Here is a 26,751-nt window from a genome sequence, read left to right on the forward strand (position 1 = left end):
AAGCCACTTAATGCAAGCAGATAATTTTTCAAGAAAAGAGTGGTTTTTTTCTTCAAGAAAACCTAGTGCTGAAGTAGTACCAGAAGAAAAAGACGTAACTCTATTCTGAGAGGCATTTTGTTTATGTGTGTGTAGCAAATGTCCGTTTCTGGCTCTTCTCTCTTTCACAGGTTTTAGAATAGAGGTGTAAGAGCTCCACTGGTCCACCAGCTCTAAGGGGTTGAAAAGTATTGATGGCTCTGGAGCATGTGTTTGAGGACAGCTCCACAGTGCAGGGCAGGCCCTGGTATGAGAACACTGATATCAAGGGGCATTTTACAGCAGTGAGAAGGAGAGGCCCTATCTTCATGTGACAAGAGGTGTCTTGATGAAAGGTCAGTGTACTGAAGGCTTAACTAGCTGGAAAGAGTGGAAGAAGTTAGAAGAGCCTCCTGCTTACAAGGGTTCTGAAACTGTTCTTCTGGGAGACCCTTAATAGCAAAAGCCTGTCTTTGTGAAAGGGAAGACTCAGGTGGCTTGCACTTGGCTCCTGGTAAAGGATAGGTTTCTTCCATCCGGGGAAAGCCTACCCTATTGAGCAAGAGACCTGTAACTCTTTACCGAGTTCCAGAATGTTGGGAGGGACGTTAGAGATAATCCGGTTCGAGCCGCTCGGGAAGGAAAGCGGGAACTGAAGGCTTTTGGCAGACAGACGGCCATGCTGCGATCTGGACCCAGCAAGTCCATAACTGCTGCCTTTCCCCCATCTTACTTTGTTTTCTGAAGTGCCGCTGTGTGGGAGCACAAATAGTAAGATTCTGCCTGCGGCAGAACCCTCATCGTCGTCCCACGTTGAGCTGGCCTCTTCCTCATCAGCCCACACGCTCCCCTCGCTCAGTGCCCAGAAGCAAGAGCGTGCGGGGCAGAGAGCCGAGCTTCCTATTCAGACCGGCCTGGGTTCGCGGTGAGTTCAGCCGCACTGCTTACCCGCTGTGTAGCCTTAAGCAAATCACTTGCCTTCTCCAAGTCTGTTTCCTTGTCTCTGAGGGTCTTTCGCTGAGGGTGACCCCAGCATGGGACAGTTCTGTGTCGCCTTAGGGGTTTCTAGTTGGCTTGGGCTGGTTTCTGCCACACTCCCAGTATAGACCACTGTACTACTTAGCTGTTGCTGTACCATAAATGAGAGAATAAAAACAGCACAGAAGTGACTCAAAAGAAAGCTCTTTATTGGCTCAGCACCGCTTCACACCGTGCTTTCTCCCCTCCACTGCCATCTGCTTTCCCCTCTTCCAGAGTGAGTTCTGGCCCTCGGGCAAGCACTGCCAGCCGGCCGGCATTAGCTACCCGCCATGGTTTCCTGAACCCAGGCCAGAACAGAGGGCACCTTCACATAGACGCCGTACTCGGCCACAGTACAGCTCTTGTCAAAGCTCAGGATTCCGGCCGCGTACCACGTGTCCTCGTCCTGGTCGTGAACAGCAAAGGCACTGCCAGCATCACCGTAGCAGGTGTCTTCCTGAAACTTGGACAAGCCGGCGCAGAAGGTGTGCTCGTTCAGTATGGGCTGCACCCCCACGGGGCTCTTGGGTGACTTCTTCTCGGGCACTGTGCTGCCTTCGTAGTGCTGTACACATTTGTCCTGATCAGCCACCGGCAGCATGACATACTTGAGGAGCTCAGTATAATTAAAGTTGGAATTCCGCCCCCAGCCAGACACATAGCCCATACGCCCCACTTCTGCGTAATCTTTGGAAGGTAGACAGATGGGCATTACCCTCTCATCAATGGGCACCTTCTGCTTGAGTTTGATGAGCCCGATATCAACATTGGAGTAGTCAGGGTGGAGAACCACCTTTTCAATCTCCACAAGCTGATTTTTCCCCACATAGAGTGTTAAAGTAGGGGCAATGTCCTTTGCTTTTGCATCATCCGTGTGGCCCAGGAAGAGATTTTTAGCTGTGGTCAACAGCCATTGTTCGTTGATCAGGGTGGCCCCCGAGGTGAGGTTATGGTTGGAGACCATCTTGGCCTGCCAGGGAAAGCTGCCTTTGGCATCCACGGATCCACCCACGATGCGCTGCACCTGATCCACCGGGTTCTTGGGCTTCCCGCATACTGTCAAGGAGAGCAAGAAAGTCATGAGCAGGAATGTGAGTCTCCCGGTGTGGGAAAGGGGGACAGCGGTGGTGGTTGCTGCTGTCTAAACTGTCGTGTTAATTTCTGCACAGCTAGAAATATTGACATGCCTTGCCTTTACCACCTGCTCCTCTCATTTCCATTGTTTACAGTTTAAAATGGTTCTTTTTTATAAAGTTGTGTACATCACTAAGACACAGTTCTAGTTCCTGCTTTTCTAACTCACACGCACGCACGCACACACAAAAGAAGTATTGCTGAGATTTTCAAACCCTGGCTGAGGAACTGTATGTATATTTATATTTAAATAATTTATCACAAAAAGCCACATCCACAACTCCCTGAAATTCATTGTGAGGATGAGAAGCTATAATAATTCATCCTCTGAATAAAGAGTAATCTGTTGCAGCATTGGCCAGAACTCAGATTTTAGATATTGCAGTTAATACAAGGCAGGTTAGTAGTTCTGCACTGCTGTTGGCAGAAGAGGGCAGGCAAAATCCTCTGGTCCCAGGAGGGACATGGAAAGAGCAACATCTCTTCCTAATAACAAGAAACAGAAGTCCTAACCCCTCTCCAGCCTGCGTCACACTTCCATGGATTTGGTTTTGTTCTGTCCTCCCACAACTCGTTCTTCCTGGAGCTTGCTTTACACTTGATCCTGGGCTCCCTGGGCAGCCTGTGTGTACATATAGGGCCTCCTGACCCTAGAGGGCAGTGTAGACCGTGGATTCAGCCAATATCCTGAAGGTCTAAATGAGCAAGATCCTTAGTGAACTTTACTGGGAGTGTCCTCACCTAAAAGTTCACTTACCAGCCTGACCCTTTGTGGCTCTCCCTCGTCCCCTGTCTTGGCTCCCATATGCTCAGAGGAAACCAGTCAGGAAGGATATGCCTCTGGGACGTTTTGATCCAGATGCCTGCCCATGCAGGACACTCTCAATCAACACCTCCCCTTGGTCTGCTTCCCAAGACCCCTGGCTTCCTACCTGCTTCACATTCAGGCAGCTTCTCTCCAGTGACCTTGTTTGTCCAGTGCTTCTCACTGTTCAAGGTGTACAGTCCTGAAACAAAAGGAAAGAAATGAGTCAGAAGAGAAATTGAGTCTGGACCTAGCATGAGGAGGGAAGGTGTTTAAAGATGATTAAAGAAGAAGGAAGGGGCAGGGGAGAGGAGGAAGGGAGGAGCATTGCGCTGGAAGCCAAGTGCTGGGGCGCCGGTGAAGCCCCGCAGGACAGATGTGTGGTGGTGGCGACGCAGTACAGTATAGGAATTGGGGTTCAAATTCTGACTCTCCCTCTTACCGGCCACCTGAACTTGAGCAAGTTACTCAACCTCTCTGTGCCTCCGCTTTCTCATCAGCACAATGAGAATAATAATAAGATCTCTTCAGGGGGCTGTCGTGAGAACTCAGCAAATACATGTGAAGCACTTAGCGCAGGGAGCACGATACTAGGTCAGGGCCACCTGTCGTCATCACTGGTGCCACCCTTGGTTCTTTTACCACATCTCCTTTGGGATGAATAGGCTACATGGCATTACCTCCCCTTAGTAAAGGGGCAAACTTGAGGCTAAGATAATTTGCCCAAAAGGCCACAGTTACTGGTGACAAAACCCTTATTAGAATCTACCTCTTCTGGTTCCAAGGAGAACATGTCAGTTTTCTGGCTCCTCACCCTTGGCCCCGGTCATCATGGAAAGACCCAGGGGCGGGGGGGGGGGGGTTGCTGTGTGCAGGGACACTTGTCCAGGTCTTACCGTCTCCTTCAGTGCGCAGTCTGTAGAAGGGCTTACACTGGTAACGAACCAAGTGCTCCACGTAGCCATTTTCAATCTCTGGGGGCTTTGGGACACTGACCTCTGCAAAGAAAAATCAGAGGAGGAGGAGGTTGATACTCGGAGACTGATGCCAGAGACGTTGAGAAAAAGCTGCTGTGCACATCAGCCACCCTCCACCTCAAATGGAAGCCAAAGGGAAGGCCATCCCCCCTCTATCCTGGCTGGCTCCCCAGTGTGCTTCACTGGACTGAAACACCAGAGATTAGGACGAGAAGGAGGAACTGGCTCTTCCCAAAGAGAGGGTGCAGATCTGATAGGGTCAAAAGGAGGCACAGCAGTGCTGGGACATGAGACTCCCACACAAACCCAGACACCTACCTGCATGATCTGTGGCCTCACTGTCAGTGCCCACTGCGAAAAGCTGCCCGCAAAGCAGGAGGGCAATGACAGCTCCCAGGGCTCTGCGAGAGAAGACAAGAAGGGCTGCACGACTGGTCTCCCCGCCTCACGCGCGCACATGCGCACCCACACCCCTCCTGTCAGGCCGCCAGGAAGTGCTGACACCAAGAAGGGGCCTGCCACCATCATCCACACACCCACTCGGTGGGGCAGCTTCCCAGTACAGCCGGGTTCCCGCGTGCTCTGCGCCGCTCGGAATTCTACATGGGCTTCCGAGAGGAACCACTGAGATAGGAAGGCACATAGATCTGTGGGCCTCAGTTTCTGGCACCGTTTAGGAAACATTAAATTGCCAATAATATGTGAGCTCCCCTGCAAAAAGCCTCCCTCAGGCACCCCTAAGGTCCTGGGCTACAGGGTGCTGCTAATAAAATGTGGATGACCTGAAGATGGAAAACAGGGGTTTCCTAGGCTATTCTCTACTTTTTAAATTTTTCCATGATAAGATGTTTTAAGTATACAAAATTTAAAACACATACATGGTTTTCCTACTATTTTTTTTATTTGTCTTCAGGAAACCCCAAAATGCCAAAAAAGGTTCCCAGGCAGATAAACCGGCTTCCTGAAAGTCTGACTGTGGACTCGGGCATCAGTGGCCAGGCCCACTCACCACTTCCCCGTCTTGCTGACCGAGGCCAGCTCTACAGAGCTTGCTTGGCTATGCCAAGTTTGTAGTCTTGAGATTTAAACATTTCAAAAAAATTTTTTTTATTTTGATAAAATCTCAGTGCCTTCATTGGGTCATTTACATGTGTTAGTTACTATTGGTCCTATACATTTTTTAAAAATGAAAACATCTGCTAATGAACATATTTAAATTGCCAGAAAGCCTACCATGGGGGCCACTGGCAGGCATCCCCCGCAAAGATGAAAACTGTAACCCCGAGGAAAGAGCCATCCCGTAGAGTAAGTCACATTCTCACGGATGCAGAAAAGCAGAAGATTTAACACACGAAATCTCTTAATTCGCTATGATTTAACTCATCTGCCCTATCTCTTTGGGTTTGTTTTGCATCTCTCCTTTGGTTTCTCCCATAACTGGGCTGTCCCAGGGGTAAAGGATGTACACAGAGAAGGTTGAAGTAAGCTAGGGAAAGGGGGAGAAGCAGCAGAGCTGCGGGCTCACCTCATCTTCGGTTTGTCCTGCCTCTGGAAGAGAAGTACTGTGGGGGCCTCCTGCTGATGCTTTTATGTCCCCAGTATCTCACTCCACCCCCTCCTCAATTTTGTAATTCCTGTGTCTACACAACTTTGACCTTGTTAATAAGGTCGTCGCATTTTCCAGTAACAGAGCCACAAACAACATCCCTGTTAAGAGTTGAGCTCTTGCTTCACACTTGAGTTTCCCCTCGTGTTTCTCTACAAACCCCAAAGAAGCCTGGCCACACTATGACCCCATGTGGCTGCCAAAGGGTTTCCCGAAATCAGCCACTGTGTGCAGGACTGGGGGAGGAAGTGTCAATCTGTGTCTCTTTGTTTTGGAGCGTTTTCAGTGCTGAAAAATCCCTGTGTGCGTTATTTTAAACCCACTTATAGACGCTGCTGCAACCTGGCTGAGACAGGGCTCTAAAGAAAGCATTTCCTTTTCACAGTCATTTCCCCCCCCCCCAGTGTTGACATCGCCCTATTGCTTAAAAGTTCTCCAACCTGAAATCAGTAAAATGTATTTATTGTGTCTTCTTTGATAGCTCTTGGCAAGAAATCACACAAAATGGTTAAAGCTATAGTGTAGGCTGATGCAGACCATACTCCACGACAGTGGTTCTCATGGTATTATAGTCCTGTAATTATTTTTTTAAGATTTATTTATTTATTTGAGGGGGGAGGGGCAGAGGAAGAGAGTCTCAAGCAAACTTCTTGCTGATTGCAGAGCCCATCATGGGGCTCTATCTCAGAACCCTGAGGTCACGACCTGAACCGAAACCATGGGTCAGGCGCTCAACCAACTGCACCACCCGGGTGCCCCAAATGTAGTCCAGTAATTAATCCAAATAGCAGTTGGGAAAAATCAATACACTTCAGTCGAATGTCTCCACCTCTATATCTCAAGTATTATTCAGTTGATATTTAATAGCAACTCAATAAAATATTGCTCTGTTCATTAAACAAAAGGTCAGTGATTCTTAGGTTAGAATGTACAAAAGAATCACTTTGGGGTATTCATGGTGGCACTGATGTAATAGCAAGACAACTGGAAATAGCACAAATGTCCATCAATAAGGGATTGGCTACAGACGAGCAAAAAGCAGAATCAGACCTATAAATACTGAGAACAAGCTGATGGCTCCCAGAGGGAAATGGCTGAGGTGGGGGGAGCGGGGGAGATGGGCAAAATGGGTGAAAGGCAGTAGGAGATAGAGCTTCTAGTATGGAAAGAATAAGTCATGGGAATAAAAGGCACAGCATAGGGAATAGAGTCAAGGATATGGTACTAGCGTCATATGGGGACAGATGGCAGCTACACTTGGGGTGAGCACAGCAGAACCTATGGAGATGGTGAATCACTATGTTGTCCACCTGAAACTAATGTAACATTGTGTGTCAACTACACTCAAATAAAATTTTTAATAGGGGAACGGCTAAATAATATGGTGTATTTGTATAATGGAATACAGAACTTCCTCAGCTTATAATGGGGCTGCATCCTGACAAAGCAGCTTAAGTTGAAAATATTGTAGGTCAGAAATTCATTTAATACACCTAACCTACCAAACATCATAGTTTACCCTGGCCTACCTTAAATGTGCTCAGAACAATTACATTAGCCTACAGTTGGGCAAAATCATCTCACACAAAGTCTATTTTATAATGAAGTGCTGAATATCTCATGTAATTTATTGAATATTATCCTGAAAATAAAAAATAAACTGGTTATATGGGTAAAGAATGGTTATTAAGGGGCGCCTGAGTGGCTCAGTCATTAAGCGTCTGCCTTCGGCTCAGATCATGATCCCAGGGTCCTGGGATTGAGCCCCGCGTCGGGCTCCCTGCTTAGCGGGAAGCCTGCTTCTCCCTCTCTCACTCCCCCTGCTTGTGTTCCCTCTCTCGCTGCGTCTCTCTCTGTCAAATAAATAAATAAAATCTTTTAAAAATGAATAAATAGGGGCGCCTGGGTGGCTCGGTCAGTAAGCGTCTGCCTTTGGCTCAGGTCATGATACCAGGGTCCTGGGATCGAGCCCCACATCGGGCTCCCTGCTCTGTGGGAGGCCTGCTTCTCCCCCTCTGCTGTCTCGCTGTGTCTCTCTCTGTCAATAAATAAATAAAATCTTTAAAAAATAAATAAAATATAAATAAATAATAAAATTTTTAAAAAGAATGATACCACTTTGGGGCGCCTGGGTGGCTCAGTCGGTTAAGTGTCTGCCTGCAGCTTAGGTCATGATCTCGGGGTCCTGGGATCAAGTCGGGCTCCTGGCTCAATGGGGAATCTGCTTCTCCCTTTCCCTCTGAATCTCTGCCTGGCTTGTGCTCTCTCACGCTGTCTCTCCCAAATGAATAAATAAAATCTTAAAAAAAAAAAAAGTGATGCCACTTTTATAGAGCTCAAAATGAAACATACTTAGAAATGGATTCTTTTATATAAACCAAAATCACAAGAAACAACAACAATGAAAAATAGATAAATTGGGCTCCATCAAAAGTAAAAGCTTCTGTGCATCAAAAGACAATGTCAAGAAAGTAAAAAGACAATCTGTGAATGGGAGAAAATATCTATAAATCATATCTCTGATAACAATATCCAGAATATATAAAGAACTCCTACTACAGCAACAACAACAACAAACAATCCAATTAAAACACAGGCAAATGATTTGAATAGACATTTTTTCCAAAGAAGATATACAAATGACCAATAAGCCCAAAAGGTGCTCAACATCACTGGAAATGTCAGGAGGGAAATATAAATCAAAAACCACAGGATACCACCTCACACCTACTAGGATGGCTACAACTAAAAATATATTTACATATATATTATATATATATTATATACATGGGGCACTGGCTGGCTCAGTCTGAAGAGCGTCTGGCTCTTGATCTCAGGGTTGTGTGTTTGAGCCCCACGTTGGGTATAGAGATTGCTTTAAACAATTAGAATTAAATTTATATATATATACAATAGGTGTTGGCAAGAATGTGGAGAAGTTGGAAATCCCATACATTGCTGGAAGAAATGTAAAATGGTGTAGCCTCTGTAGAAGACAGTATAATAGTTCTTCAAAAAGCTAAACATAGAATTTTTATATGACCCGGCAATTCCACTTCTAGGTATATACCAAGCTAATTGAAAATAGGGACTCTAGGGGCATCTGAGTGGCTCAGTCGTTAAGCGTCTGCCTTTGGCTCAGGTCATGATCCCAGGGTCCTGGGATCTTCTCCCTCTCCCTCTGTCCTTCCTCTCCCTGCTCGTGCTCTCTCTCTCTCTCTCTCTGTCAAATAAATAAATAAAATCTTTAAAAGAAAAGAAAATAGAGACTCTAACAGATACTTGTACACGAATATTCATTGCAGCATTATTCACAATAGCCGAAAGGTAGAAACAATCCAAGTGTCCTTCAACAGATGAATAAACAAAATGTGGCATATACATACAATGGACTACTATTCACCTATAAAAAGTTCTGACACATGCTAGAACAATGAATAAACTTGGAAAATATTATGCTAACTGAAAGAAACCGGGCACAAAAATATTGTATGATTCCACTTATGTGAAATATTTAGGAGAGGCAAATTCATAGACACAAAGTAGATGAGAGTTTACCAGGGGCTGGGGGAGGGGAGAATGGGGTATTATTGCTTAATGGGTACAGAGTTTCTGTTTGGGATGATGAAAAAGTATTGGCAATGGTGGTGATGGTTACACAACATTACAAATGTAATTAATGCCATTGAATTGTACACTTTAGAATTGGTAAAAAGAAAATTTATGTTATATATACTTTATCACAATAAAAAATTCATGAAAAAAAATTAAAAAGAACAAGCAAAACTAAATAATATATTTTACAGGCATAGATGCCAAGGAGACAAAAACTATGTATTTTTTTAAAGATTTATTTATTTATTTATTTGACAGAGAGAGACAGCGAGAGAGGGAACACAAGCAGGGGGAGCGGGAGAGGGAGAAGCAGGCTTCCCGCGGAGCAGGGAGCCCGATGTGGGGCTCGATCCCAGGAGCCTGGGATCATGACCTGAGCCGAAGGCAGACGCTTAACCGACTGAGCCACCGAGGCACCCCGAAAAAAACTATATATTTTTTAATATTTTAGTAGAATGGAAAACACACAATGTAAAATGTTGCTTCTCATAGGGAGGCAAGAGGAAGGCATCAGAGATAATCACATAGGTAAATATAAATAAATTATTGTTAATGATCCAGCTCTGGGCTGGGTGATAGGTTCATATATGTACATTTTATAATTATACTTTATTAAAATACATATATTTATATATATCAAATCATTTTCAATGTATCAAATATATATATATATCAAATAATGTTTAAAAAATGAAGGGGGTGGGGGGAATCACCTGACAGACATTAAGAGGCAAAACCCAGGTCCCTCCTTTTAGAGATTTGCTCCAATAAGTCTGAGCAGAGTCTGAGAATCTACATTGTGAGTGGCCCTAACTTCTCCCATCCCTGCGTACAGGCTGCAACAACTCTGCAGCTCAGTGGTCCTATGAAGTGGAGGGGGAGGTTTTCCCTTTGGGCTGCAAGTGCCCCTTCTAGAAATAAAACATTTCTCACCACCACTGTAGAGGAAATGCTTACCCACTAGGTGCATGAAAATTTGCATTTGCGTGTCTCAGAATGGGTACAGGCAAATTACATCTATTACACCTACCCCTTTTGTTGGGCAACAAGGGAGACTTCACAGCCTCTCTTCCTTGGGTATCCTTTATTAACTTGACAATAAAGAGTATCCAGCCCAAAGGCCTTCTGTCTTACCTGGGAGTTAGGGTGGGATGCTATAAGGAGGTGGCAGCTGAGAAGCCTCAGTGTAGCCAGCCACAGGAAGTAGTGAACACATTTTGTGATGAGAACAGAAAGCAGAAAAGCTTGAAGGATTAATAAAGCAGGGCAGCAGTTGACAGAGAAACGTGAAGGGCAGAGTTTTGATTTTGGAAAGAAAAAGATATTTTTTAAAAGTTTGTTCTGCCGTTATTGAAGTCTTGAAATTTTGCATGCTACAGAAAAATACAAATAAGAAAAAAGTCTTCCCATTATTTTGCCACCCCACGACAACAAATAACCACTACTAACACTTTGGTGTCACTTCCCTCCAGACTTTTCTCTGTACATATTTTTATATAGTTTTGATAATTCTTTATACAGAATTTTTGTGGTCTGCCTTTTTTACCCAATGTTATAGGTGTTTTCCACGTTGTAGCAAACACTTTAACACACTTTTAATGGGGGTGCCTAGGTGGCTCAGTTGTTAAGTGTCTGCCTTCGGTTCAGGTCATGATCCCAGGGTCCTGGGATTGAGCACCACGTTGGGCTCCCTGCTCAGTGAGGAGCCTGCTTCTCCCTCCCTCTGCTCATTTGCTCTCTCTCTCTCTCAAATAAATAAAATCTTAAAAAAAAAAAAAAACCACACACACACACTTTTAGGGGCACCTGGGTGGCTCAGTCGTTAAGCGTCTGCCTTCGGCTCAGGTCATGATCCCAGGGTCCTGGGATCGAGCCCCGCATCGGGCTCCCTGCTCAGCGGGAAGCCTGCTTCTCCCTCTCCCACTCCCCCTGCTTGTGTTCCCTCTCTCGCTGTCTCTCTCTGTCAAATAAATAAATAAAATCTTAAAAAAAAAAAAAACAGTTTTAGGGGCGCCTGGGTGGCTCAGTCGTTGAGCGTCTGCCTTCGGCTCAGGTCATGATCCCGGGGTCCTGGGATGGAGCCCCACATCGGGCTCTCTGCTCTGCAGGAAGCCTGCTTCTCCCTCTCCCTCTGCCCCTGCTTGTGTTCCCTCTCTCGCTGTGTCTCTCTCTGTCAAATAAATAAATAAAATCTTTAAAAAAACACTTTTAATGCCACATCATATTTCTAACTTAAGGATGTGTCATATATACTGTATTATTATTATTATTATTATTAGGTTGTCATATATACTTTATTATTATTATTTATTTTTAATTTATTTTTAGAGACAGAGCATGGGGATAAGGGGCAGAGGGAGAGAGAGAATCTTAAGCAGGCTTCATGCCGAGCACAGAGCCCTATGCAGGGCTTGATCTCACAACCCTGAGATCATGACATGAGCTGAAATCAAGAGTCTGAGTTTAATCAACTGAGCCACCTAGGCGCCCTTCCTGTATACTTTAAATATTCCCTCATTTTTGGGACATTAAGATGATTCTAACTTGTTATAAATATCTTCTGTAAATTCAGGGAAGTGAGGTAGGAAGCCAGGCTAATTTTATTCCATATGGATAGACAATTGATCCAGCATCATTTACTACAAACATCAAATCTTAGGTGTTCAGCTCAATGAATATATACGTATAACAACTATGGAGACAACACTCAGATCAAGATATAAAATATTTCTGGGGCATCTGGATGGCTCAGGCAGTTAAGCATCCAACTCTTGATTTTGGATCAGGTCATGATATTGGGGTTGAGAGATCGAGCCCTGTGTCGGGCTCCGTGCTGGGCGTGGAGCCTGCTTGGGATTCTCTCTCTCCCTTTCCTTCTGCTCCCCTCCGCCCCCACTCAGGCGCTCTCTCTCTCTCAAAAAATAAAAAAAGGTATAGAATATTTCTAGCACGCTAGATGACTGGGTTCCTTACAGTCAACACCCCACCCTCAAAAAGTAACCACTGGGCGCCTGGGTGGCTCAGATGGTTAAGTGTCTGCCTTCAGCTCAGGTCATGATCCCAGGATCCTGGGATCGAGTCCCGCATCGGGCTCTCTGCTCCTTGGGAGCCTGCTTCTCCCTCTCCCTCTGCCTGCAGCTCCCCCTGCTTGTGCTCTCTCTCTGTCAAATAAATAAAATAAAATCTTTAAAAAAAAAAAAAAAGTAACCACTATTCTGACTTCTGTCATGGTAGAATAGTTTTGCCTGTTCTTGAACTGCGTATAAATAGAATCAAATAGTAGTCACTTGTTTTTGGTTTCTTCTGCCCATCATTATGTCTGTGAGAATCAACCATATTGTCCCATTAGTTTGCTTCTTTTTTATTGCTAAGAAGTATTCCATTGTATGAATAAACCACGATTGATTTATTCATTCTCCTGTTTATGGATGTTTGAATTGATTTCAGATTGGGGCTATTATAAATAAAGCTGCCATGAACTTTCTTGCACATGTCTTTTGATGGATACATGCATTCATTTCTCTTGAATAAATATCTTGCTGTGCTGGGACGCCTGGCTGGCTCAGTAGGTTAGGCATCTGACTCTTGATTTCGGCTCAGGTCACGATCTCAGGTTTGTGAGATTGAGCCCTACATTGGGCTCCCACTCAGTGGGGAGTCTGCTTGAGATTCTCTCCCTCTGTCCTCCCTCCCCCTGAGCTCTCTCTTGCACAGGTACTCTCTCTCTCTCAAATAAATCTTTAAATATCTTGCTGTGCCATGTGGTAAGCAATGTTAAGCTTTAATAGATGCTACCAAACAACTCCCCAGTCTACACTCCCACCAGCAATATATCAACGTTCCAGTTGCTCCATATCCTTGCCAATATATTTCAATTTTAGCCTGGTGTATATCCAGCAAAATATAATGATGGCTTTAATTTGCATTTCCCAGATATTTAATGACATACAGAGCATTTTGTATATTCTTATTGGTCCATTTAGATAACCTCTTTATGAAATGTCTTTTACTTATTGATTTGCAGGAGTTGGTGTTTTCTTTTTTTTCTGAACACTAGTCTATTGTTATATAGATGTAAACATCTTCTCCCATTCTATGGCTTATCTTTTCTCTCTTAATCATGTATTTTATTTTATTTTATTTTTTTAAAGATTTTATTTATTTATTTGAGACAGAGAGAATGAGAGACAGAGAACATGAGAGGGAGGAGGGTCAGAGGGAGAAGCAGACTCCCTGCCGAGCAGGGAGCCCGATGCGGGACTCGATCCTGGGACTCCAGGATCATGACCTGAGCCAAAGGCAGTCGCTTAACCAACTGAGCCACCCAGGCGCCCAATCATGTATTTTAAATGAACAGAAGTATAGAAGTTCTTATTTTTAATAAGTCCTAGCTTATTCAGTTTTTTTAAATTTTATGGTTAGTAATTTTTGTGTCCTGATTAAGAATTTTTTGCCTAAAAATTCTCCCAAATTTTATTCTAGAAGTTTATTGTTTTACCTTTCTCATTTAGATCTAGAATCCATGTGGAAGTAATGTTCATATATGATGTGTTCAAGTTCAAGTTCATCTTTTTCCATATAAAGCATCATCCTTTGCCCCTAAATTGCAGTGGTACCTCTGTTAGAAATTAGGTGACCATATGTGTTTCTTTCTGTATTCTTTATTCTGTTCCATCAGTCTATTTGTCTTGTTCTGAGTCAATGCAACTCTGTCTTCATAAGGAACTTTATAGTAAATCTTGCTATCCAGTATTATAAGTGTTCCAACTTTATTCTTTTTCCTCAAGATTGTCTTGATGGACTATTCTATATTCTAGGTCCTTTGCATTTCATATAAATTCTGAAATGAGCTTTCAATTTTCACAGAATGTCCTGCTGGGATTTTGACTGAGAGTACATGAAATCTCTAGATCAACTTGGGGAGAATTGATATCTTAACAATATTGAGTCTTCCAATCCATTAACATGTATATGCCCGCATTTATTTATCTTTAATTTCTTTTTTTTTTTTTAAAGATTTTATTTATATCTTTGACAGAGAGAGACACAGTGAGAGAGGGAACAGAAGCAGGGGGAGTGGGAGAGGGAGAAGCAGGCTGCCCACCAAGCAGGGAGCCCGATGCGGGGCTCGATCCCAGGACCCTGGGATCATGACCTGAGCCGAAGGCAGACGCTTAACAACTGAGCCACCCAGGCGCCCCAAGTTATCTTTAATTTCAGGGCCTTGTACATTTTAGGATAGATCTCTTGAACCTCTTTCATTAGATTTACTCCTAAATGTTCAATTTGTATGGCTATTATAAATGATATTTTCATTTAATTTGCTAATTGTTTATAATGAATATAGAAAAGTACACTTGATTTTTGTATATTGATATTATATCTAGCAACTTGGTAGATACACTAATTAAATCTAATAGTTTCATTAATCTAAATTTTTTAGGTACACAGTCATATCATCTGCAAATAATGGCTTTTTTACCTCATCTTTTCTAATCTTTATACCTTTTATTTCATTTTCTTACCTTATTGCACTATGATTTTTGTTACAATATTAAATAGAAGTGGGGAGCAGGCATCCTTGTCTACTCCAAAACTCAGGGAGGGGGAAAGCATTCAAAATTTCACTATTGTGTTAGCTATGTAGGCTTTTTTGTTTTGTTTGTTGTTTTTTTGTTTGTTTTTGTAGATATTCTTTATCAGATTAAGGAAGTTCCCTTTTTTTAAAAGATTTTATTTATTTATTTATAAGAGAGAGAGAGCACGAGCAGGGGGAGGAAGGACAGAGGGAGAGAGAGAAGCAGGCTCCCCACTGAGCAGGGATCCCAATGTGGGGCTCAATCCCAGGACCACCCTGAGATCATGACCTGAGCCAAAGATAGACTTAGCCAACTGAGCCATCCAGGTGCCCCTAAGGAAGTTCCTTTCTCTTCCTAGTTCATTGAGCTTTTTTAAACATAAAGAGGTGTCAAATGTTTTTTCTTTATTCATTAAGATTATCTATTTTGTTAATGTGGTGAATTGCATTGCTCAATTTTTGAATGCTAAACCAACTTCACGCTTCTAGAATAAACTTCAATTTCTCATGATGTAGGATAATTTATATATACTGCTGGGTTTGGTCTGTTGATTATTTTTTAGGATTTTTCCATCTGACTTCATAAGAAATATCTGTCTTGGGCGCCTGGGTGGCTCAGTTGGTTAAGCGACTGCCTTCGGCTCGGGTCATGATCCTGGAGTCCCGGGATCGAGTCCCGCATCGGGCTCCCTGCTCAGCAGGGAGTCTGCTTCTTCCTCTGACCCTCCCCCCCTCATGCTCTCTGTCTCTCATTCTCTCTGTCTCAAATAAATAAATAAAATCTTTAAAAAAAAAAAATATCTGTCTATATTTTTCCTTTCTTGTAATATTCTTATCAGGATTTAATATTAAGTTTATGTTGATCTCTTAATGCAAGATAGGGAGTGTTCCCTATTTTTCTATTACAGGAAAGAGTTTGTGTAAGATTCATATTATTTTTCTTAATTGTTTGGAGAAATTTTCCAATGAAGCCATATAGGCCTGTGGTTCTCTTATTGGAAGATTTTAAATTGGAGGGGGCAAAAAGGGGAGGATCCAAGATGGTGGCACAGGAAGATCCTGAACTCACATCCTCCCACAGACACACCAAATCTACAGCTACATATGGATAATTTCTCTCTGAAAACTAAGTGAACTGCTCTCCAAAACAAAGGATTAAAGGACCATATCAAGATGGGTAAGAGAGGCAGAGACACAATCTCACCAAAAAAGCACACCCCCAGCCCAGGAATGCAATATGGAGGGACCACACAAGGCAGATACTTGTCTCAGAGGAGCAAGGGGTTGGTGCTCCTTATCAGACACTCCAACATCTGATATCCACACCAGAAAGACAAGCCCCAGAATGTCTGACTGGGAAAACCCATGGGGTTGACATCTGGAGATCCCAAAGTCCTCAGGAAACTGAGAATCCCCTTTAGGAGGTCTCTCTCATGCCAAGACCCAGCAAAAAGGAGCAGTTTGAAAAGCACCTAGACCATACGTGAGGGAAATTTATTTGCTGATCTGGGGCCATTGCCTGCAGGGGCAGGGGACAGCTGAGATGCTCTCTGGAGATGGAGGTGCTGGAAGACACCATTGTTGCACTCTTTCCATGTGGCCTGCTAGCACAGGCAGGTGAGCTCAGAGGCAGCACTCTCCTGACACCTTGCTGAGATTGGCAGGGCCATGCGGTCATGGCATTTGCTGAGGTCAGAGAGCACAGTGGTTGCAGCACTCCCCCACTCCCTGGCTGGTCACAAAGTTCTCCTACTCCATAGCTAAAGTCTGCAAACATAGGTGGTTGCGACACTCCCTTTCCCCCGGCTCAGGCTGGCAAGTACAAGAGGTCATGGTATTCTCCTGCTTTCAGCCTAAAGCCAGAATCTGCACAAAGACAAGGCACTATCCTACTGCATTGCTAAAGTCCATGGGTGAGCAGAGTCAAGACATGTTGCTGCTGCCTCTCTGAAGCCACCCCCAACACTCTCCAGCAGCCTTGCCAAAGCCAACAGGCACACTCAGCCCACACAAGGAACCCCTGATTGCCTGGCCCTGGTGGCCAAGAGGACTTGCATTCCAGAGTTAATGGGACTGTAACAATCAGAAAAACGATTCTTGGCAGGCCACAACCCCCAGGGTGCTGCTCAGACAGCAGACTGAAACATAATCCCAGTCTTCCTGTGAAAAAGCCTATTTCCTCAGCCTAGAACTTCAGACTGAGGGACAGGCTTCCGGTTTCCCACAAATCTAGAGGCTAAGGAGGCACTCCCAGGGAATGTAAGCAGGGAGACACCATCCTTCTATACCCCCTTGGCCTTGCTACAGTTCAACAAGATTTCCCAGAAAGCTTATACACTCATCTGGAGCCCTGATTTTTGCAATTGTCACCAGGGGACTCCTCCAGATCTCCTGGTCTGGAGGGCAGAAGAGTTTACAATTGCAACCCCACTGGACTGTGTATAAATGCATAATTTAAAAACTGCCCCCTCGGGGTCTGGCTTCCAATCAACCTGAAACTAGGTGCTAAGTGAATTTCCTCCCCTTGGATCACTGACAAGTCTTGGCATACCCTCCACAATGGGGTCATATCAAGAATAAATCAAGCAGTTTGGACAAAGATTCAGGAGACAACTAAGAGCTAGGGCAAGGTTGAATGAGGATAATCACCTAAACAAGGCCACTCCTTCAAGTCAGAGAGAGGTAGATGTTTTGCCTAGTACATAGAAACAAACACAGAGAAGCAAGCAAAATGAGGAGGAAGAGAAATTTGTTCCAAATGAAAGAATAAAATGAAACCTCAGAAAAAGACCTTAATGATAGACAGATAAGTAATTTACCTCATGAGGAATTCAAAGTAATGATCATAAAGAAACTCACCAAACTCAGACGAAAAATGAATGAACACAGTGAGAACTTTAACAAAGAGATAGAAAACATAAGAGAGTATCAAAAAAAAGAAAGAAAAAGAGAAAAGAAAAAGAAAACATAAGCAAGTACCAAATAGAAGTCACAGAGCTAAAGAATACAAAACTGAACTGAAAAATACATTAGAGGGGTTCAACAGCAGACTGGATAAAGCAGAAGTATGAATCAGCAACCTGGAAGATAAAGCAATGAAACACACCCAGACAGAGTAGCAAAAAGAAAAAAAACAATTTTAAAAAATGAAAGTAACTTAAGTGACCACTGGGGCAACCTCAAGCACAATCACATTTGCATTATAGGGGTCCCAGAAGGAGAGGAATGAGAGAAAGTGTCAGAAATCTTATTTGAAGATATAATAGCTGAAAACTTCCCTAACATAGGGAAAGAAACACGTATCTAGGTCCAGGCATCCACAGAGTTCCAAAAATGATGAACCCAAAGAGAGCTACACCAAGACACATTATAATTAAAATGTCAAAAGTTAAAATTAAAGAGAAACTCTTAAAAGCAGCAAGAGAAAAACAAATTGTTATATATGAGGGAAACCCCATAAAGCTATCAACAGATTTCTCAGCAGAAATTTTTCAAGCCAAAAGAGAGTGACATGACATATTCAAAGTGCTGAAAGAAAAAAGCTTCCAACCAAGAATACTCTATCCAGCAAGATTATCATTCATATTTGAAGGAAAGAGAAGTTTTCCAGACAAGCAAAAGCTGAAGGAGTTTGTTACCACTAAACCAGCCTTTCACAAAATATTAAAGGGACATATTTAAGCTGAAAAGAAATGACACTAATAATAAGAAAACATATGAAAGTAAAAATCTCACTGGAAAAAGTAAATATCTAGTAAAGGTAATGGATTAATCACTTATAAAGCTATTAAGAAGGTTAAAAGACAAAAATAGTAAAATTAACTGAAACAGTAATTAGTTAAGGGATACATAAAATTAAAACATATAAAAAGTAACATCAAAAGCACAAAACATCAGGGGGAGTAAAAATGTAGAGCTTTTGGATGTGTTCGAATTTAAGTTCCTATTACCTTAAAATAGACTTTTATAAACATATGATAAGACATGTGAACTTCACAGTATCCACAAAGTAAATACACTAAAGAAAATGAGAAAGGAATCTAAACACAACACTAAAAGAAAGTCATCAAACTACAAGAGAAGAGAGAAAGAGAAGAGAGGAGAAGAGAGGAACTACAAAAACAGCTGGAAAACAATTAACAAAATGGCAATAAATACATACCTACCCATAATTACTTCAAATATAAATGAACTAAATTCTCCAATCAAAAGATGTGGAGTGTATGAAAGGATTAAAAAAACCAAGACACAGGGGCGCCTGGGTGGCTCAGCCGTTAAGTGTCTGCCTTTGGCTCAGGTCATGGTCCCAGGGTCCTGGGATCAAGCCCCGCATCAGGCTACCTGCTCAGCGGGAAGCCTGCTTCTCCTTCTCCCACTCCCCCTGCTTGTGTTTCCTCTCTCACTGTGTCTCTCTCTGTCAAATAAATAAATAAAATCTTTAAAAAAAAAAAAAAAACAAGACATATCTATATACTACCTAGAAGAGACTCACTTCAGAAGTAAAGACACACAAAAACTGAAAGTGAAGGGATGGAAAAAATATTCCATGCAAATGGCAACAAAAGGAAAGCTGATGCAGCTATACTCATATCAGACAAAATAGACTTTAAAACAAAGACTGTAATAAAAAACAAAGAGGGGCACTACATAATGATGAAGGGGTCAATCCTGTAAGAAAATATAACATGTATAAACACATATGCACCCAATATAGGAGAACCAAAATATGTAAAGCCAATATTAACAGACCTAAGGGGAGAAATTGACAGCAGTGCAGTAACAGAAGGGATTTTAACACCCCACGTACATCAATGGGTTGATCATCCAGACAGAAAATCAATAAGGAAACATCAGCCTTAAATGATGCATTAGACCGGATGGACTTAGTAAATATATACAGAACATTCCATCCAAAAGCAGCAGAATAAAGGTGCCTGGCTGCCTCAGTAGAGCATGTGACTCTTGATCTTGGAGTCATAAGTTTGAGCCCCATGTTGGGCATAGAGATTACTTTAAAAAAAAAATACACATTGTTCTCAAGTGCACACAGAATATTCTCCTCAATAGATCATCTTTTTGGCCATGAAACAAGTTTCAATAAATTCAAGAAGACTGAAAGCATATCAAGTATCTTTTCTAACTACAATGGTATAAAACTAGATATCAGTTACAAGAAGAAAACTGGCAAAATTACAAATACATTGAGATTAAACATGTTACTGAACAACTACTGGGTCAAGGAAGAAATCAAAGAAGAAATTTAAAAAATACCTAGAGACAAATAAAAACAGAAATGTGGCATACCAAAATCTATGGGGTGTAGCAAAGCAGTTCTAAGAAGGAAGTTCACAGCAATACAGGTCTACCTCAAGAAATAAGAGAAATCTCAAAATAAACAATTTAACTTTATACCTAAAGGGACTAAAAAAAGAATAAATGAAGCCCAAAGTTAGTACAAGGAAGGAAATAATAAACCAGAGCAGAAATAAATGAAAAAGAGACCAAAAAGACTAAAAAGAAAATATCGATGAAACTAAGAGCTGGTTCTTCAAAAAGAAAATCAACAAACCTTTAGCTAGACTCACCAAGACAAAAAAAAAAAAAAAAAGGAAGCCTGGAATAAATAAAATAAATGAAAGAAGACATGTCACACCTGTCAGACTGGCTAAAGTCAAAAAGACAAGATGTAACAAGTGTTAGTGAAGATGTGGGAAAAAAAGGAATACTTGTACACTGTTGGTGGGAATGTAAACTGGTACAGCCCCTATGGAAAAGAGTATGGAGGTATTAAAAATAGAAATAACATATGATCCAATAATTCCACTATTGGGTACTTAACCCTAAAAAACAAAAACATGAATTTGAAAAGATATATGCACCCCTATAGCCAAGATATGGGAACAACCTAAGTGTCCATTGATAGACAAATGGATAAGGAAGATGTGATTTATATGCAATGGAATACTATGCAGCCATAAAAAGGATAATATCGTGCTATTTGAGACAACATGGAAGGATCTAGAGGGTATCATGCTAAGTGAAACAAGTCAGACAGAATGACAAATATCATATGATTTCACTCATATGTGGATCTAAAAAAAAAAGGAATAAACAAAAAGCAGAATCAGACCTGTAAACACAGAGAACAAACTGATGGTTGCCACAGGGGAGGGCATGGGGGGAATGAGCAAATAGGTGACAGGGAGTGGAAAGTATAAGCTTCCAGTTATAAAATGAATAAGTCACAGAAATAAAAGGCACAGCATAAGGAATATAGTCAATGATACTATAATAGTGATGTATGACAGATGGTAGCTACACTTGTGATGAACATAGCATAATGTATAAACCTGTCAAATCACTATGTTGTACACCTGAAACTAATATAACATTGTGTGTAAACTATAGTCAAAAAAGAAAAGGAAGAAAAGGAAGGAAGGGAGGGAGGGAGGCAGGGAAGTAAGGAAAAGGAAAACTTTTTTTAAAAAAAGACATTGATGGGGGCACCTGGGTGGCTCAGTCGGTTAAGCATCTGCCTTCGGTTCAGGTCATGATCGCAGCATCCTGGGATCAAGTCCTGAATCGGGCTCCCTGCTCAGCAGGGGTCTTCTTCTTCCTCTCCCTCTGTGCTCACTCTCTGTCTCTCTCTCTCAAGTAACTAAATAAAACCTTAAAAAAAAAAAAAAAAGACACTGATGAAAGAAATTGAAGAAGACACAAATAAGTGGAAAGATATTCCATGTTCATGGACTGGAAGAATTAATATTGTTAAAACGTGCATAATACCCAAAGTGATCTACAGATTGAATGCAATCCCTATCGAAATTCCAATGGCATTTTTCACAGAACTACAACAAATAATTCTAAAATTTGTATGGAACCTCAAAAGACCCCAAAAAGACAAAAAAATCTTAAGAACAAAGCTGGAAGTATCACGTTCCTGATTTCAAACTGTATTACAAAGTTATAATAAAACAATATGGTACTGTCATAAAAACAGACACATAGATCAATGAAACAAATTAGATAGCCCAGAAATAAACCCGTGCATATACAGTCAGAAAATGTACAACAAAAGAGGCAAGAATATACAATCAGGAAAAGACAATCTCTTTAATAAATGGTGTTGGGAAAACTGGACAGCTACATGCAAAAGAATGAAACTGGACTACTTTCTTACACCATATATACCAATTAACTCAAAATGGATTAAACACTTGAATGTGTAAGACCTGAAACAATAAAACTAGTGGAAGAAAACATAGGCATCAGGCTCCTTGACATCAGTCTTAGGAATGTTTCTTTCCATACTGAAAATTTTTTTATCAGTTCTGATGATCTTTGCCTTTTAATTGGAATGTTTAGTTTATTTATATTTAATGTAATTCCTAATAGAGATGGTTTCAAGTCTACCATTGTGCTATTTGTTTTAAATTTAATCCATACATCTTCTTTTGTTTCTTGTTTCCTATCTTTTTTGTATTATTCAGTTTTTAAAATTTTTTCTCCCTATTATTTCATTATATATTCTTGTATTATTTTTCTGATGATTATCCCAAAGATTTCAAGATATGCACCCTTGAATTATAATCTACTTTAAGTTAGTGCCTTTACCACTTCCCAAACAATATAAGAACTTTACAACAATTTAATTCGCTTTACCTTCTCCCATCCTTTATGTTATTTTTGTCATATACTTTACATCTGTATATTATAACTCTCATAAGCATTTAAAAAAAAAAAAAACAGTTGCTAGCAGGTGGGGATGTGAGGTCATTTGAAATGTGAATAAATAGAAGCCAAGAAGACAAATTCAGTGTTGTGGAAATTGAAAGGAAGGGACAAATTCAAGAGAATTTTCAGAGAAGCAAATTGCAAAACTCAGTAACTAAATATGGGGAAGACAAGGCTTGAAAATGACTCAACGTGTTAAACTTGAGACTCAGGGAGGAAACTGATGGATACACATGGGCAGGCTGGGACTGGGATGTTAGGGTTTGAGTGAGAACGAAAATCATTGAGCTCAAGTTTTAAAATGAATTTTATGTGAAATTGGGGCTTAAAAGATGACCACTGGAAACATGACCAGATTTGGAAATCACCTAAATATAATACCACTTTTATTGGAAATTGTGTGAGAAATGAGTTTATCAGGACACTGAATATAAAAGAAGAAATATTCATTCATTCATCAGATCTTTATCAAGTGTCTACAATGTGTCTAGGTGTTCTAGGTGCTGAGGATATAACAGAGAACCAATCAAACAAAACTCCTGCCCTCCTGAAGCTGACATTCTAATGAGAAAATAAAGAATGATTAGTGGATGGAGTCGGAAGGACATCCTTAATTGAGACAGAGGAGTGCACCGTATGTAATAAGTAGAATCTGTAAGGATGCTGTCCATGAAAACTAGGAGTGGGAAAAAGCCTTGAATAAGGCAGAAATACTGTATTTTAACAGTTCTCAAACTTTGCTGTACTTTAAAATCTCTTGGGAGTTTTTAAAAATCCTGATGCCCAGGTCATACCCCATCCCTAGTACATAAAAATGCATGCCGGTGTGTGCCAGTCATCAGGATTTTTTTTTTTTTTTAAAGATAGCCAAAGTGGAGAAACTGATGAGGAGAACAAAGACAAGAGAAGTGTAGCTAAAATTAAATCTACTTACAACTTGCAACCCACTGATAAATACCTGAGACATGCAGAGCATGACATTGTTCAAGGAACTCATGGCTGCCTTCATACTGTTGTTTCATTACAGACTAAAAGCAGGCTTCTCTTGACAAAAGCCAGACCTCCAAAGTCCTGTAGACCCCACTTTCACCATCCAGAAATTCCTTAGAAACTTACATTATTTCTACCCACCCTTCCTCCACAAACTTGAAATATATAATCAGTCACTCCTCACAGTCACCAAGTGCAGCTCTTCCTGCCCATGTGTCCTGTCCCCGGGCTATAATAAAAGCAGCTTTTGCACCATAAACATGTCAAGAATTCTTGACCATTGCCCTCGACGGCCCCCCATCAGGAACCACGGCCACATTTCATCAAATTTAATATGCTCTGAATTTTAAGCAAGAGAAAACCCTGTCAATTAAACTCTGACAAACTGCTTAAGATGCATCTCAATTTCAGAGATGTTAAAAATGGCAAAATACTCAGCATTTCAGAATTGATGGAGTACTGTGGACACAAGTGCATGAGCAGCCACGGAATGAGAACCACCGAATTCTCCCAGGAGTATACATGACCTTGGAACAGAATGAATAATTGAGTGTTGAATTCAGGACAGCACATGTTGTTCAAAATTTCAGTTTGTCTCGATAAGAAAATTAAACAAACATGTTCCCACTATTCCTCCTCTTTCCAGGTTATCTCGGTTATCTCACTTTCCCTCAGCCACGAGGGACCAGGAACTACGCGATCCCACCGTGCCTGGAACACGGACATTGCTTCCTTGGTGCCACCAAATCTCTTCTTGAAAATTGCACCACTGGCAGACATACATACTGGTGTACTGAGCTTTTTAAAAAGCTTCTCAGAAGTAACATCAACACCCCCCCCCCCCGAAAAAAAAGCATCAATGCTGACACTTTATAAATGAGAAACTGCTAAGTGCCAAGATTTTAAATCAAATATTATCTTCAAACCAGCTTCCGATCAGTAAGACAGCCAACCAGAGTTGGGTAAACCCAGAGTCTGTCAAAACTTCAAATATAATCTGCCAGTAGGAAATTGGTCCGAGGTCAAAGGTGTGAGGATATTGTCAAAGAACACAGTTCAACCACCAGATAAATTTGAGGATCTAATTAGCTTTATTAGGTGATTCATGAATCAGACAGCATCCCATCTAGCAAGTAGAGAGCATGCTCTGAGGAGTTGTGAAAAACAAGGTTTTTATATGAAGAAGGGTGAGCAAGGAAGTTATTAGCAAAAAGAAAAAAAGAAAGACAAAGAAGGAAGGGAAGGCGGGAGGAAAGGAGCGATTGTTTCTGGCCAGGACATCTTCTTTTGGGGGGGTAGGGAACGGGCAGGATCTTTATCATGCGGATGACCTCACCAGTGATGATCAGGAAATTTCAGATTGACTGTAACAAAGGTCACATTCCTGGAATAGGTTGAAACTCTAGTTAAGTCTTGGTTTGCTGTTGCAGGGGGTGGGGAGGATGACTCCATTTGGGGCTCGTTGTTTCTGTTTTAACATTATTATAATCACAATAATCCCCTTGTATGCACCTCCAGAAATTCCCAGCATGGAGTAAGTCAGTACACTCCATTAATGGAGACAGCAGACCAGAACTGGGGAAAGGGCTACCCCAGCAAACCCCAGTCAGTGGGGACTGTGGACTAAAACTGGGGACAGGACTTCAATGTGGAATCGCAAGACTGAACCAAGAGAAAAAGACTTACACTTGGTTAGAGCCTCCGGTAAGTCTAGATTGACCCCATCTTGGAAAGCCAAATAGATCGGAAGCTTGAGACAAAGAGAGTGGAGCTCAAACAGAGAGAAACTCACAGCCCTTGGAGAAAGTGAGAAAGAGACTGAACTCCAAAGGGAGTTCGAAGGTTCCACATCTGTTTTTTAGGGAAGACCCTAAAGCATTGACACTCAAAGCAGGTGAAGCCTGATGCAGCAAAGTGGAGGCTACTTTTGAGTATGAGCAGTCCGCAGCCCCACGGCCTTCCCACCCCCTTCCCCAGCACCCCTATGCGATCCTGCCAGGCCCTGGGGGCATCACCTCCCCGAAGCAGGCAAAGACCACGTGGGCCACAGCTGCAAAACGCATTAGGAAATACACCAAGGAAACTGCCTAGCAAAGCATTTGGGAACAGTGTCCTCAGAGTGCCAGCCAGGTTCTGGAAAGAGTTGAGCCATCCATTCTGGTCCCATGACAGATCTCTCTAGAAGGGATGGTGTTAAAACTCTGCTTTAAGCTGCAAGAAGTTAGGGATTTGCAGAATTATGGCCCCAGGAAATTGTATGAAATTTGTGTATCCACACAGAGAAATCACTGCAGCTGCCTGAGGCTGTGCCCTCCAGTGACTCTCCTCTCTCCTAGGGAAGCCACTGGGCTCCTTCCACTGTTGTACAGTGTGTCCCACTGGATTCTTGTCGGTTGTGTTTGTATTTGTCTCTTCTGAGACAAGGGGAGATGGTAAGAAAACTCAGTTGTCTTCATCCCCAGCACGCAGCACCAACCACTGGCAGGAAGCAGAATCTCAATAAATGATTGTTGGGAGAATGAATAAGTGAAAGAGCAAATGAACGTGGGTCAACCTTATTCTCTGTCTGTCTCTCCATCTCTGTCTCTGTTTGCCTGTCTCTCATGCATGCATACGTGTGTGTGTGTTTCATTGGTTATATCAGAATCTCAAATAGAGTTGAAATTCTGCCCTAATCAGAATGATTTTTTGGGGTTCCCAGACTTGGAATCCATACTTTTTGCTCTGTTGATGTAAGAAGATGTGACTGTATTCATTATACATATATATATAATATATATATATATGTATATATATAATATATATATATGTATATATATATATACATATATATATATATATATAAATTCAACATCCAACAGAGTGGTCAAAGCTCAAAAGGCTGGCCAGCTTCTCAAATAACCAAGGACCAAAATGGCAACACCAAGGTTATGTATCTTCCCCATGCCTGGAGGGGAAGGGGGCGTCTTGCTGACCCAGGAAACATTCTGATCCTCCAGGCACAGCTTTGTTCCTGGACCCAAGTCAACCCTAGCAATTAACCGGAATCAAGTGGTGCTATCAGATTGCCTTCACATGCTGTGACTCCTTTTGTTTCCCGTGGACACTTCCCAAATGGAGTTTTCAACCCCCAGGAAACCTTTCCTGGGCTGGCAAGAATGCCAAGTTGGCATGCTTACTGCGTTTCCTCTCCTAAAGGCCCTGCCCTTTGGAGCCTTGCCCCTGAGTTGCTGCTCAGGTTTGTGTTTCACAAGCCTGCTGCGTGCCAGTTCCA

General features: G+C 41.9%; 2 protein-coding genes across 2 annotated transcripts in view; one reads left to right on the top strand and one right to left on the bottom strand.

Moving 5' to 3' along the window:
* Positions 1-24,428, top strand: part of TXNL4B (thioredoxin like 4B) — a 33,188-nt gene extending 8,760 nt beyond the window's left edge. The window contains exon 4 of the mRNA XM_021705720.2: positions 24,124-24,428. Within this exon, the coding sequence (XP_021561395.1) occupies positions 24,124-24,235 (112 nt within the window). The 3' untranslated portion in view covers positions 24,236-24,428. The remainder of the gene's footprint in view (positions 1-24,123) is intronic.
* Positions 1,185-5,693, bottom strand: LOC110594224 (haptoglobin). Its single transcript, XM_021705719.1, has 5 exons — positions 5,480-5,693; positions 4,273-4,355; positions 3,874-3,975; positions 3,105-3,179; positions 1,185-2,094 (listed from the first exon to the last, which is right to left on the bottom strand). The coding sequence occupies exons 1-5, from the start codon at positions 5,482-5,484 to the stop codon at positions 1,316-1,318; spliced, it is 1,044 nt and encodes a 347-aa protein (XP_021561394.1). The 5' UTR covers positions 5,485-5,693; the 3' UTR covers positions 1,185-1,315.
* Positions 24,429-26,751: the final 2,323 nt, after the last annotated feature.

Source organism: Neomonachus schauinslandi, chromosome 16 (genome assembly GCF_002201575.2).
Source record: "Neomonachus schauinslandi chromosome 16, ASM220157v2, whole genome shotgun sequence".
NCBI lineage: Eukaryota > Metazoa > Chordata > Mammalia > Carnivora > Phocidae > Neomonachus > Neomonachus schauinslandi.